At 47.6% G+C, this 14,855-nt stretch overlaps 1 gene segment (V, D, J or C); it reads left to right on the top strand.

Annotated features, from left to right (window-relative positions):
* Positions 1-7,227: 7,227 nt before the first annotated feature.
* On the top strand, positions 7,228-7,550 carry LOC137153826 (Ig lambda chain C region-like; the record flags this gene model as incomplete). The annotated part of the segment is given in 1 exon segment: positions 7,228-7,550. A coding segment is annotated over 1 exon segment (323 nt), but the record flags the coding sequence as incomplete, so codon positions are not given.
* Positions 7,551-14,855: the final 7,305 nt, after the last annotated feature.

The following is a 14,855-nucleotide window of genomic DNA, read 5'->3' as shown; positions in this document are numbered from 1 at the left end:
TAGCAATCTGCTCTATGAGTTAGAACGAGTCAACCTCTGCCCACACAAGGGGCAGATTCTGGCTCCCTTCATCTCCCTGAGCATTATTCATTCTCCAAGAAGCCTCACTGGAATCAATGAGGCGATTTGCTGACCAGATCATCACTCAAAGTCCAAATGTGGCCCATAGACTGAGGGCGCCGCGCTGCTGAAAGCAGTTACCTGGGATATGCTGTAACCAGCGCTCCTGGCTACTGCTGGTCGGTAGAGACACAATGGTGCTCTTTGGCAGAGTGCTCTTTGATAGGATGTTTAACACCAACAGGGTTGACCACTCTTTACCCGCCCAGCCTGCCCTCCCAGCAGGTTCAGTTACATGTGGAAATCTTCCTCATTTACACTAGTGTTGCTGATCCCCGTTGAACAGCTGCTGTGTTTCAGGCAGAGGGGCAGGCAGTGACCCTTGCATCTAGTCTGACGCTCTGTGTAAGTGTGTAAAGTCAATCAGATCCAAGCTGCTTTTCAGATGACATCAGAACTTCAGTAACGATCTGGATTCTCTGGGATCAGTCAGGCTCTTCTTCTTTCCGGCGTGTCTCACACTTTGGGTCTTCACAGGGGAGACCAGACACTTTGTGTCCCGTTAATAACCCCTCAGTTGTACTGGGGGATCAGTGTCATGTTGCAAGTGAGACTGGATACTCTGAAGGGCCCTCTGGAGTCTGTCCCACCCTTCCCACACAGCAGCACACAGTGTGTATGGCTGGGAATCACACCATGGAGAGTGTTTGTCACGAACTCCCTGAGCAGTGCTGGGTCAGCCAGTCAAAGAACACCCTGGACACTGATTCTCATACAGTCATGGGGACAAGGCAGTAAAGGGACATCTTTGTGTCAATGCCCCATATTTGTCAGATCCCTCTGTGCTGCCACCACTCACAACAAGAGTGAAACGGGTGGATGGGTGGATGGATGGATGGCTGGATGGCTAGTCACACACAGCCTCTTCCTACGGGCGGGAATAAGGGAGCAGAGGGTGGCTGCGCTATGTATGAGTGTTAAAGAAGGATGGTTTCTTAACCTTCACATAAAGCAATTAACATCCCCACACCTACTTTTTCCACCATCCCAACATAACTGTACATGGCGTGATAAGAATCTCAGATTACTATTGGTGGGGCTGACCAGTGCACACAACACAGAGGGGAGAATGGCTCTCCAAAATGTTCAGGCATGTACAACGCAGGTCTGAGAGTGAAGGAATCAGAGAGAGCGAGTGAGCATGTGCGATAAAGAGCTGGCTGCTTGCACCCATTGGTGGGTGCTGGTTTTTAAAGCTACTTCATTGAGGAAAAGGTGTGGCAAGAGATTAACTGCCTTTGCTCAGTGGTTATTAATTGGGGCCTGGAACTGCCACAGATTGATGAATGGACTGAAAAACTGAAAAAAGTATGTTGGGTATTTTCAGAAGTGACTAAGAGTCTACGGTCAAAGGAAAGACAGCAGGACGTAGCATCCTAAGGGCAGATTTGCAAAAGCATTGAAATGAATGGGAGTTTGGCAGTTAGGTGCCTTTGAAAATCCGGTTAGGCGCCTATCTGTACATTTAGGTACCTAAATACCTTTAACATACTCACCCTATGCACTTAAGTCACTTTTGAAAATGGGACCGAGGCAATTTGCTAGCGGCGCAGGCCTGCCCTCACTGCCCAGGGAATTCTAGCAGGGGCGGAGCCCGAACCCTCAAGTCACAGGAGTTTCCCACCAACTTCAGTAAGTGCCAGATCAAGTATTAAACACAGCACGCGATCCTTGGCTTCAACTACGGCCCTTTAATGAGGAAATTAAGCTGGTACCATTCATTGCCCTGGCCGTGCTGTGCTGGGACACCCCAGGCACTCAGGGGAGTTTGTATTTACAGGCAGAGGGAGGGTCCAGTGCCCTGCCCTGGCTTCATTCATAAGAAACCAGCTGAGCATGGACACAGCTCACAGCCTAGATGTTTACTGGCCATGCCTTTGGTGAGAGGGTGTTACACGCCCACACGCGGCTGGGCAGCAGGCACCAGAATTGCTCTCCTAAGGTGAGGGGGAGGGAATAGCACAGCCATGGTATGAATTTCATGTCAGCTCTGCTCAGGGGAACAGCACCGGGATTTACTGCTGCAAACAGCTGGGAAATACTATCCAATGGCTGTAGCTGATGGCGCTGTGTTAGTTTCTAAAGGCATCTGGGGGGCTCCCTTGAGGAAAGGGCTACGCTCTGCTGCGCATTGCACACTGATACCAACATCGCTTTGCATTGGCACCACAGGTTTTGGAGCATTTTCCAACATCAGAATCTCGGCTTCCAGAGAGATGGCCAGCCATGCCTGTGTCCAATCCATGGAGGGGATCCCTGCCACGCCTACGTCCAGTCCATGGAGGGGATCCCAGCCACGCCTGCGTCCAATCCATGGAGGGGATCCCAGCCACGCCTACGTCCAGTCCATTGAGGGGATCCAAGCAGAGGAGGTGGTGATTGGTTTCATGGCACATGGATCTTGAGCGCTATTTAACCATTCCCTGGACATGTCCATTGGGGAGAGTTCACCAGCCAAAAGTGAAGACAGGATGTGATGACACAGCTTCTTCAGAGTGACCCCCTCGCCCACGGACTCTCTGGAGCTCCAGATCGGGTAAGTTCAGACAATGTGTCACGGGATGTCTTAGCTGCTCACTGACAGGTTCAGGAAGGCTGCCCTGTCCAGAGGAGAGACGAGGGCGGCACGTGGTGTTGGTTTCCTATCCACACACCTGCAGTCTCTAGAGTGTCAGATCTGTTTCTTTCCCAACACTTGTTGGTGTGTTATTAGGACAGTTTTTACACTGAGCATAGAGATGCCAGATTTCCCAGAGGTGTGTGCTACAGACACATGCTTTATAAACATGGTTATCACCTGCAGAAAACACTCAAATTAATACATTAAACACTGACAGCAAACGGGCCGTTATCTTCCCTGGTGCAATTCCATCCAAGTCTCTGTAATTGCACCAGGGTTGAAGGCGGCTCAGCATATTCACTATCAGCATCCCAAACAAATCTGCCAGCCCCTCCTCGGACCTATGTTGGCCAGTTGGCAGTGGAAGAACCAACAGGTTAGTAGCACCAATTCAACACACATTCTCTGCATCCCCACCGCCACCCACCTTGGTGCTAAATGGAGCTCCATGCTGGCAGCGCGTGCAGATCCACAGACCCTGTGTGTGTGTGCTGGGGGAGCACAGAGGCAGTGGAATCGATGCAGTAGCAGCTGCCAAGCACACAGTCCTTTTGCTTCCATCTAAGTAGGTTAATGTCCTGTGTCATGGTGGTATCTGTGAGTTGCACAGCCATAAAGGAATTTAGCCTTACACCAGCCCTCTGAAATAGGGAAGCATTGTCCCCATTTTACAGATGGGGAACTGAGGCACAGAGATGATGTGACTTGCTCAAAGGCACAAAGAAACTTTGTGGCAGAGCCAGACTTGGACTCTGGTCTGCTGACTCCCATGCTGTTGTCTTAACTACAAAGTCATCTTCTGCTCTCTTACGCGGGCTGTGTGCGGGGACCAGGATTCGGCCCTAGGCGAGCTCTCGTGTGGAATACCCCACAGCTTCATCTCCTAGTGAATCTTCATACAATCAAATCTACTGTGACCGTCTCCAGAAAGACTAAATCTTCACTATCCTGGAGAGCCGGCAGATGTGGTTCCACACCTATTTTCCCCCCACCTGCAGTGTTGGCAACTTCTCCCTGCCATTGAACGTGACAGGTTTTTGTACAGCCATGTTTCACTGTGGGTTGTCTTCGGTGGAGGAACCCAGCTGACCGTCCTTGGTAAGTCACTGAATTACTCACCGACTTTCCTTCTCAAAGCCTTTACTGGAATGTTTCCATGATTTTTCCTCCTTTTCTGTGTTAGGACCAGGCTCGGGTCTCCTCTCACTGTATGCTCAGACCTTCATACTGTGTTGAGAACAATGTTTAATCTGGGATAGTCAGAACAGGGTGTACACGTCTCATGCTGGATGTTATCTTTTCCCATGAAAAGGTTTCTGAATTTGCCCATGAAACCTATCCAGATCCTGCTGCCAGGTCCCAATTATTAAATAACCGGCGTTAGCCTCTTAAGGGAAATATCCCCTCCCCCCACTGTTTTTTACTTTCAATGAGCTAGCCATTTCTTATTAATGCTGGGTTTTGGCCAATATATGAAAGAAATCAAGGACCAGGTTTTCAGCCAGGTTAAATCAACATAGCCCCACTGTCTTAAAAAAAAAACCTACACCAAATCTCATCCAAATCTCGTTAAGATGGGTGTACAGTCACTTGAAGTTGAATGTGATATACAAAAAAATTGTTCATTGCAATCTAAAATCTGTATGTCTGGTAGTTTGAAGAAATACAAAGAGTGAGACTTGGTCACAAAATAGGGTTATATTTTCTGGAATTTTTCAAATAAAATTAAAAACTATTTTCATCTAAATTTTCAGCAGAAAATATTGACTATTGGGGAAAAACCAACAACCCAAAATTAAGAGCCTGTCACTGAACAATTACTGAGAAACGGGGGCGGGAGAGGAGGATCAGACTTTAGGTCAAAATATTTGGCTTGGTGTTGTTGCTTTTCCAACACTAAAAATAACAAAAAACGATTTTGAGGACATCAGACACTTTCTGCAAACATCTCCATTTAGAAGAGAAAACTATTTTTAACTGAAAAAAGATTTGATGGGTAATTTTTGACCAGCCCTTTTTGTAGTCTTGCTAAATTAGAGCGAGTTTAGAGATTGGTGTAATTTTTATAATATAAGAACAGATTCTCATGTGGCGTGAATCAATGTGGCTCCCTTGGCACCAATGGAACTGCACTGATTTACACTTGCACTAAGCGAGTGTAATTGCACTGACTGACTTACTCTTGAACCTGAGAATCGGTTCCATGGTACATTGAATGACTGTAATGATCATTGATTTCAGTTTTGCAATACCACTCAAACCTGATCTTCTGAGGCTACTGAGGGACACTCAACACCTTTGAAATATGGACGGTTACAGATCAATGGGGTGGGGTTGGAGCAGCTTGTAGAGAGGGAGAGGGCTTGAAAGAGGTTGCACAAATTGTGTCCCTCAAGCCTGGGGCACATTTAGGAGGTTTTTGGCCAATCTAGGAAGGCTGGATGGCTTCCAAGAACCGTGGTTCTTAACCAGGGGTACGCGTACTGGGCAGAGGGGTACACAGAGGTCTGCCAAGGGATACATCAGCAACTCATCTAGATAGTTGCCCAGCTTTACAACAGGCTACCTAGAAAGCGCTAGCGAAGTCAGTGCAAACTCAAATTTCATAGTGACAATGACTGGTTTATACTGCTCTGTATACTGCACACTGAGATAGAAGTACAATATTTATATTCCAGTTGAGTTATTTTATAATTCTGTGATAAAAAGGAGAAAGTAAGCAATTTGTCAGGAACACTTTTGTATTTTTAGGTCTGATTTTATAAGCAAGTAGTTTTTCACAGAGGTGAAACTCAGGGGCACGCAAGACAAATCAGACTCGCGAAAGGGGTACAGTAGTGTGGAAAAGTGAAGAGCTGCTGCATTCTGTGTCTGCCATGCTCAGAGCTCAGTGATCAGGATGCTGGCTGGATCAGAAGGCTTCAGTTACAGTACAGCTTTCAGGTCTAGATAGACCTTACTTAGCCAGGGCTCAGTAAATCAGAGCGACTGTGCTAGCTCAAACAACATCGTTTGTGGCTTTGACCTACGTCAAGCGTGAAATAACTGCAGCCCAGCCTGCCTCAGCCGACCCGTGCCGAGCAGCTCCTTGCTCTTCAAACAGTCCCAAGGACGTCAGAGGGACCGACTGCTTGTAGCGTAAAGTGCTCTCTGGAGTGAGGCAGAATCTCGCTTTGCTCCCAGGTGTCTAGATGTTAAAAGTTGAGGAAATTTTAACCCCCTGGATTGTCCATTCCTAAGAGAGTAGGTCCTTTATTGGCTCCATATCTCCATGCAGTAACATAGCAAAACGTCAGGCTAGGGTCAGGGGGCCTCTATGCTGCAAGCACTGGGAAATCTTGCAGTGTCCCTTTGCCTCTTGCCTTAGACGCTGGCCCAGCAGAGGACTTGGACACGTATTGGCTCGAGTCCTTTGATCCCAGAAATGCTTCTGAAAACATTTCAGCAACAAGCTTGCTGGGTGACGCAGCTGTTCAGCATCCAGCATGTAACAAGGGGTGGAAACGGCTATTTCCCAGCCAGGTGTCATGCAGCAGGGCCGACCCGTAGCATAAAGACCTACAGAATGTGACAGACAGACAGTGACTCCTCAATCGGTTTATTGACCTACCTTCCACCTTTATATATTGAGACTATCCCGGTGAGAGAATACCATAGGATGGTTCAAAAAAGCTCTCTCTAGGACAGTTCTTTACAAGTTTACAGTAGTTGCTATAAAACACTTAAATGTGTTTAGATCTCCTGTCGCATCCTTGGGATCCGATGGGTTACTTTGTAATTACATTTGATAGGATTTTTCCAAAAGGAAAAATGTGAGTTACCCCAGCTCCTCTGTGTGCACTGAAGCAGCTTCCAGTGGCCAAAATACAGATTAAATTCTAAATAAAGCTTAGCCCCCTAGAAATATCCCCAACTAATAACCATGATGTAGTCCAAAATCCATAGCAAGGTGCTTTTAGATTTCTAAAATGAAGCACAATGCAGAATGAGCTGCAGCTTTTCTTCGGGAACAGCTCTCACTAGACGTTCGATGCGTAGAGATTGCAACATAGATCTTTACTCACTTTCATACCAATTGATTTTTCTCTTTAGTGCCAAATCTGTACTCCTTGCACACAAAACATTGTTATTTGCAGTCAGTGGCAGTTATGGGAGCAGGAGGAATATGAGATCAAGCTTTCAATGATTAAAAAGAAAGAAAGGATGAGTAAAGTGACGTTTTCCCCCTTTACAGACACCGGAACAGTTACTAACTTGGCCCCGTTCACTAAGGAAGCCCGCTACCAAAGCTAGGATTGGACCCCAAGGGACCCAATTCCCATCCTGTGTCTTACCCATAAGATCATCTGACCTCTCAAAAAATTACCCTGTTTGCAACACTTGTGAGAGATTGGCTTTGTTACACTGCAGAGATCTGGAATGTCTTATATTCTGCATTGGCATTTTCTGGATTTGGGTTTCTAACACCGAATCTCATTGTCTTGTAGGTCAGCCAAAGGCATCTCCCACTGTGCACCTGTTCCCTCCATCCGCGGAAGAGATGCAAACAAAGAGCAAAGCCACACTGGTGTGTCTATTGAACAGCTTTTACCCAGGGTCAGTCCAAGTGACCTGGCAAGCTGATGGCCAATCGATCTCGACTGGAGTGGAGACCACCAAGCCATCCAAACAGAGTGACAACAAGTTCATGGCCAGCAGTTACCTGTCTCTGAATGCAGCAGACTGGAAGAAACGCGAGACCTACACCTGTCAAGTGACACACGATGGGAAGAACTTCGAGAAGTCCCTGAAGAGTTCAGAGTGTTCTTAGCCCTCGGACCGTGAGGGGGCTCAGCCGGTCCCTGTGTCTGTCAGCAGAGAGTTCCCCAGTGGAGCCGGGATTGGTCTGTAGCATCACCATAATGCTGATTTCCAGCAGCTCTGCTTCCTGTTTTATGGTGGGGATTTTGCCGATCCATATGACACCCGTCCTTATTCCCATGTTCCCACTGCTCTCACCCCTCTGCTACCCCTGGAAATGTCCTTCCTGCTTTAGTCTCTGATGCAGCCTTGTTACCATGTTAATAAAACCAGAAACATTCAGCTATCGCTGTGTCTGTGAAGAGTTTAACTTCCTCTGTCTCTTTTACACCCCGTGTATTAATTGCAATATTAACCTTATCTTCCAATAAAATAAACTTACCTTTCATCAGCCAATATGGTTCTCTTTTTATTAAGGATCTCTTTGGCTTTGGGGTTTTAGACAAGTTACTGAAGAGAAGTGATGTAAAGTGAAGTGTAATATCAAGGAGATGGGGGGGAGGGACAGAGATGTCAGACAGGGATCATTAAATTTCCCCTAAGACTGGTAACTCTGGCTCTCAGGCAGCTTTTGGTGAGGTGCGAGAATTGCTCCTGCACAAACCTCTCTCTAGAGCACACGTTGTGTTAGGGAATCACTGGGTGACAGTGTGGTGCACGAGAGCGTAATGCAAACCCTGTGGGTCTGCAGCCAGCTCTGCTTGTGCTGTGATCCTGGCAGCTCCCAACAGACCGGCAGGGCTGGGCTCCGAGGGGATGCTCCGAGGGGATGCTAGTCCCACAGGTAGCAATCTGCTCTATGAGTTAGTAACGAGTCAACCTCTGCCCACACAAGGAGCAGATTCTGGCTCCCTCCATCTCCCTGAGCATTATATGGTCTTCAAGGAGCCTCACTGGAATCAGTGCGGCTATTTGCTGAACAGGTCAACACTCAGGGGAATAAAAGTGTCCAAATCTGGCCTGTCGAATTCGGGGCACCGCACTGCTGAAGGCTGTTATCTGGGATATGCTGTAAACATATAAACCCTTGCTACTGCTGGTCAAGAGGGACCCAGAGCCCTCTTTGGAAACGTGGCCTTTAATATCCTGCCAAACACAAACTTGGGTGCCGACTCTCTGGCCCCCCAGCCTGCCCTCCCCGCAGGTGCAGTTGTGCATGGAAATCTTCCTGTGTTAAACTAGGGCTGCCTGCACAGTTGGACAGCTGCTGTGTATCAACCAGAGGTGAAGGCAGCGACCCTTATGTCTAGTTTGACCAGTGTAAGTCTGTAAAGTGCTTTAGGAGCCTTCAGATGAAAGATGCTTTTCAAATATAAGACTATTATTTACAGCTAAATCTGAACGCTATTGATGATCTGCATTCTTTGGGTGTGAAACACTGGGGCCCGTAGTATTCCTGGTGTGTCCCACAGTTTGGGTCTTGATGGGCAAGATCAGAAAGTTTGTGTCCCTTTAAAAACCCATCCTTTGTACTGGGGGCTCAGTTTCATGTTGCAGGTGAGACTGGAGTCTCAGCTGGGCACACTGGAGTCTGTCCCACTCTTCGCAGACAGCAGCAGCACAGTGTGCACAGCTGGGAACTTGGGAGGAGAACGTTACTCAAGCAGCACTTAGGCAGTGCTGGGCCATCCAGCCGAAGGAGCCACTTGGCCACCGACTCTCCTAGAGTCGTGTAGGTTTAAAATCAATCATTGACACGGCCAAGGAGCTGAAGGGACACATTTGTATCACATAGGCCAGCTATTGGGTGGCAGCAGGGTAGGAACTGAAACTCACAGCTTGAGTGACACAGACAGCCAGGCATGCACGGCCCCCGCCTAGAGAAGGGTGTAAGGGGGGGAGGGCAGCAGAGGGAGGCTGCACTACAGATGAATTTTAAAGAATGATGGTTTCTGACCAGCACATCCCCACACTTACTTGTCCCACCATCCCCCTGCCCCCCACACCTACACATGGGGGGATAAAATAGCCAGACTCCGGTTTGCGGAGCAGCGAGAGTGCACAGCGCACAGAGGGGACAATGCCTTTCAGACGTTTGCAGCAGTGTGAGAGTGACAGGCTCGGGGAGACGGCATGCCAGGAAGAGTTGGCAGCGAGCACCCTGTGGTGTGTGCTGACGTCTACTGCTCCAGTCGCTGCCAAAAAGGCTCTGGCCAGAGATTAACTTCCTGTGCTCCAAACGTATTAATTGGGCCCGTTACCTTGCAAACGCGAATTGCAATAGACTCATGCATGGACTGAAACACTACACGGAATATGTAGGGTATTTTCAAGTGACTGGCTATCCAGAGTCAACGGTCAAATGGAAAGTCAATAGGACTTATGATGCTAAGGACCAAAATTTGAAAGAGCATTGAAATGAATGGGAGTTTGGCAGTTAGGTACCTTTGAAAAGCCCGCTAGGCGCCTATCTGTACATTAAGGTGCTGAGATACCTTTAACATACTCACCCTATGCACTTAAGTCACTTTTGAAAATGGGACCTAGGCAATTTGCTAGCTGCTCAGGCCTGCCCTCACTGCCCAGGGAATTCTAGCAGGGGCTGAGCCCGAACCACTCAAGTCACAGGAGTGTCCCACCAACTTCAGTAAGTGCCAGATCAAGCCTTAAACACAGCACGCGATCCTTGGGTTCAACAACAGCCCTTTAATGAGGAAATTAAACTGGTCCCACTCACTGCTCTGGCCGTGCTGAGCTGGGACACCCCAGGCACTCAGGGGAGTTTGCATTTACAGGCAGAGAGAGGGTCCAGTGCCCTGGCTTCATTCATAAGAAACCAGCTGAGCATGGACACAGCTCACAGCCTAGACGTTTACTGGCCATGCCTTTGGTGAGAGGGTGTCACACGCCCACACGCGGCTGGGCAGCAGGCACCAGAGCTGCTCTCCTAAGGTGAGGGGAAGGGAATAGCACAGCCATGGTGTGAATTTCATGTCAGCTCTGCTCAGGGGAACAGCGCCAGGATTTACTGCTGCAAACAGCTGGGAAATACTATCAAATGGCTGTAGCTGATGGCAGTGTGATCATTTCTAAAGGCATCTGGGGGGCTCCCTTGAGTAAAGTGCTGAACTCTGCTGCGCACTGGACATTGGTGTCAATATAGAGCCTGCCTGCTCAGCTAGTGTTGCCTTGTATTGGTGCCAGCAGGGTCTGGGTCATTTCCCAGTGTATGCCAGCTCTACGATGGACATGACTCTTACAAGCACCAAAGGTTCTGACCAGCTTGATCGACTCCTGGCTTCCAGAGAGACTGACAGTACCGCCTGCATCCCATCCACTGCTGGGCTTCAAACAAAGCCTGGTGCTGATTTCTTTCATGGCACGTGGATCTTGAGCCATTCCTGGGGCATGTTCCCTGAGGAGACTTCACTAGCGCCCTGCGTGGCTCAGCTGAAAACAAACACAGGACGACACGACGCAGCTTCTTGCAGAAGTGCTGTGCCCAGGGACTCCGAGCAATGCCTAGCCCCATGGACAAGCTGAAGATGCTGATCAGGTAAATTAGGACAATGTGATAAGAGATGTCTTAGCTGCTCATGGACAAGTGCAGAGAAGCTTGCACTATTCAAACAGTAGACCAGGACAGCACGTGGTTCGGATAACACCCTACCCACACATGTGCAGTCCCTGGCATCTCTGATCTCTGATCTGTCTCTTCGCTGACACTTTCTGGTGCGTCACAAGGACATTTTGTACAGTCCTTATGTCTATAAAGATGCTTGTGCTCCCAGATGTGTGGGCTCTGGCCAGCTTTCTGTGTAGGGTTATCGTATACACAAGAGACACGACTGAATCCTTTCAGTGCTGAGAGCTCATGGGCGTCATTCTTTCCATGACATAATTCTGCTGAAGTCAATACAAGTGAATTTGGCCCTGTATTGGCCTGCTTTGGCCAAATGGCAGTGGAACGACCAACATGCTATCTAGTTGTCTACCTCCCCTTCCACCACCCAGAACTGTACAACACGGGGCTCCATCTACAGCAGCAAAGATATGCAGGCATATCCCAGGCTGTGTATGGGTTGGGAGCACTCTGCAGTGGTGGAATCCAGCATGGTAGCGGAGCACATGGCTCCTTTGCTTCTCTCTAGGTATGTTTACAACCTCTAGCACTGCAGTACCTGAGTATCATTGAGATACTACGGAATTTACCCGTACACCACCCTGTTCAGTAGGGAAGTATTGTCCCCATTTTACAGATGGGGAACTGAGGCACAGAGAGATGACGTGGCTTGCCCAAGGACAAAAAGAAAATCTATGACAGAGCCAGGAATTGAATCCCGGTTTCCTGACCATCTTCTGCTCTCTTACACGGGCTGTGTGTGGGGATCAGGATTTGGCCTTAGTGTGAGTTCTCCCATGGAACACTCCGTTGCTTCACTTCCCAGTGGATCTTCACTCATCCTACTGTACAGTGAGTTTCTCCAGAAAGAAGAAACCTGCACTCCCATTGAAAGCCAGTAGAACGTGTCCCACGCCTCTTTTCCCCTGCACATGCAGTAGTGGCGACCTCTCCCTGCCATCCATGGCAACGGGTTTTTGTACAGCCGTGTGTCACTGTGGTGGGTCTTCGGTGGAGGAACCCAACTGACCGTCCTTGGTAAGTCACTGAATTACTCACAAACTTTCCTTCTCCTGCCAGTTCTGTCATTTTTCCATGATTTTTTCCTGCTTTCTTTGTCTTCAATCTGGCCTCGGGTCTCCTCTCACTTCATATGCAGACCTTCACACTGCATTGGGAATAATATTTAGTATCTGTGGATAGTCATAGCAGATGTATACGTCCCATGTTGCATTTTCTTTTCTTTCCCAGTGAATAGAATTTTGAATTTGCCATGAAATGTATTGTGATTCTGCCACTGGGTCCCCATTTATGATGACCTAGTATTAGCCTCTGAAGGAAAATATTTTTCCTTCTTTTTCTTTTAAGGTATAAACCATTTTTATTAGCATTGGGTGTTGGTGACTAACAGAAGTCCAGCACCAGCTTTCAGACTGCTGTAGACTGACATAGCTCCATTGTCTGCAATAGAGCTCCGCCAAAACTCACCAAACCTCCTAAAGCCAGGGGTCCACTCTCATGAAATCTGATCAATAGGAGTCCCTGGTGATTTCAAATTTGATTTGTCTGGGGTAGTTTGACGGAAATGCTTTGTAACGAGAAGAAAATACGGTTTTATTCTACCAATAATTTCAGCAAAACAAAATTAACCACTCATCTAAATGGGTCCAAAATCCAAAACAAGCCTTTTCAGCTGAAAACTGAAAATGCTTCTGTTATTGACAGTTTTTGGTTTCATGTTTCCACTTTTTTCATTTTCAACTAAAAAAACTAACCTTTTTTTGGAGAAAAGTAAACACTTCCCACAAAAATTTTCATTCAGTTGGAACCCAGTTTTCCACTGAAAAAAGTTGTGATGGGTAATTTTCAAACCAGCCCTGTTTGCGGTATTGTTCATTTAGAGCTAGATACAAGATTGACGTAATTTTAATAATATACGGCCAGATCCTCATATGGTGTAAACCCATGTAGCTTCCTTGGCAGCAACAGACTACACTGATTTACACTTACACTCAGTGAGTCTAGTTGTACTGATTGACTTACTCCTGCCACTGAGGAGCCGTCCCATTGTACCTCGGATGACTGTAGGTATCATTGGATTTCAGCTTGGAAATGCAACCAAAAGCTGGTTTTCTGAAGGTGCTGAGGGACACCCAAAACCTTTGAAATGTGCAAGATGTTAGTTTAATGGGCTGGGGTTGGAGCAGCGTGTGGGGGGAGAGGGCTTTAAAAAGATTGCACTAATTGTGTCCTTCATGGCTGGAGCACGCTAACAAGGCTGTTGGCCAGTCCAGAAAGGTTGGGCCACTTCTCAGAGGCTGCATTCTGGGTCTTCCAAGCTCAGGGATCAGGATGCTGGCATGACCAGCAGGCTTCATTACAGTACAGCCTTGAAGACTTGGACCTTCCTTAGCCAGGTCTCAGTGGGCAGCGCTGACTGTGCCAGCTCAAACAACAGTGCTGGCTGCTCTGACCTGTATAGATCATGAAATAATTCATGGCAAGACTGCGGTTACCCCACTGAAGCCGGTAGCATCTTACTCTTCAAACGGTCCCACTAATATCAATGGGACCGGCGGCTTGTGGAGTAAGATGCAACCCAGTGCAAGGAAAGGCATCTCAATATGGCCCCAGCAACAAGGCAGGTGCATAAATGTTACCAAGGGCTTAAAAATCCCCCCAATTTTGTGCCCGTTCCTAAGCAGGTAGTGCCTTTATTGGCTCCCTGTCTGCATGTAATGACATAGTCAACACCAGGCTAGGGCCAGGGGAATCTGCTCTGGACTCCCCATGAAAACAACCCCCATTGTGGTATTTTGCAACGTCCTTTCCCTCTTGTCTTGACCCCCAACCTAGCAAAGTACTCCCCAGACAGCCCGGGGGTCAGGTTCTTTAGCAGGAATTGGGCTGATAAATGAGTCTTCACATTGCAGCTTCTGAAAAATGTTTCGGCAACAAGAACAACGAGAGTCCTGTAGCACTTTGAAGACTAACAAATTTTATTTCTGCAGACATAAGCTTCATGGTAAAGACTTTGTTAGTCTTTAAAGTGCTACAGAAGTCTCGTTGTTTTTGCTGTATACAGACTAACACGGCTACCCCTCTGGAACTCTTCTGCAACAAGCTTGTGTGGTAACGAGGCTGTTCAGTAACAGGAACAGGCAACCAGGGTGTGGTGGGAGGTTGTCTGTCACCCAGACGATGTGACCCTGAACACAGAGACCCACCAGCTGAGCTAACTGAGATCTCAGACACGGATAATTCCACAGCTGACCCACTTGGAGAACAGAGACTTTATCCCTGCTATCGAATTCCATAGGATGGTTCAGAAACGAGCTCCCTCTCTCTCACTATCCAAACTGCACCGACTGTTACAGTACTGTCTGTAACACACTGTTCAACGTGTGCAGCTCTCCTCTCCTCTCCTTCGCAGCCCATTGCTGTCTTTGTAATTACCTTTCACAGCATTTTTTTCATTAGGAAATTTTTTTCCATCATTTTTTCATTTCATTCCCCTGTGCCTCTAGTGAAGAAGCCCCCAAAGCCTAAACACACCAATTAAACTCTCAGCTTCGACAGTACGAAATAGCCCCAAAATAATAACCATTCCCAATCCTCTGCCTTAATAATAAGAACACCTTACATCTCAAATAATTACCTGTCTGCAACGCTTGTCAGAGATTGGAGATTGGATTTGTTACATTGTAAAGATCCGGAATTTTTATATTCCACACTGGAATTTTCTGGATTTTT

This window comes from Emydura macquarii, unplaced genomic scaffold (genome assembly GCF_026122565.2).
Source record: "Emydura macquarii macquarii isolate MOO-44397 ecotype Brisbane River unplaced genomic scaffold, CSIRO-AGI_Emac_v2 contig_274, whole genome shotgun sequence".
NCBI lineage: Eukaryota > Metazoa > Chordata > Testudines > Chelidae > Emydura > Emydura macquarii.
This window is presented reverse-complemented; position numbering and strand designations above follow the sequence as displayed.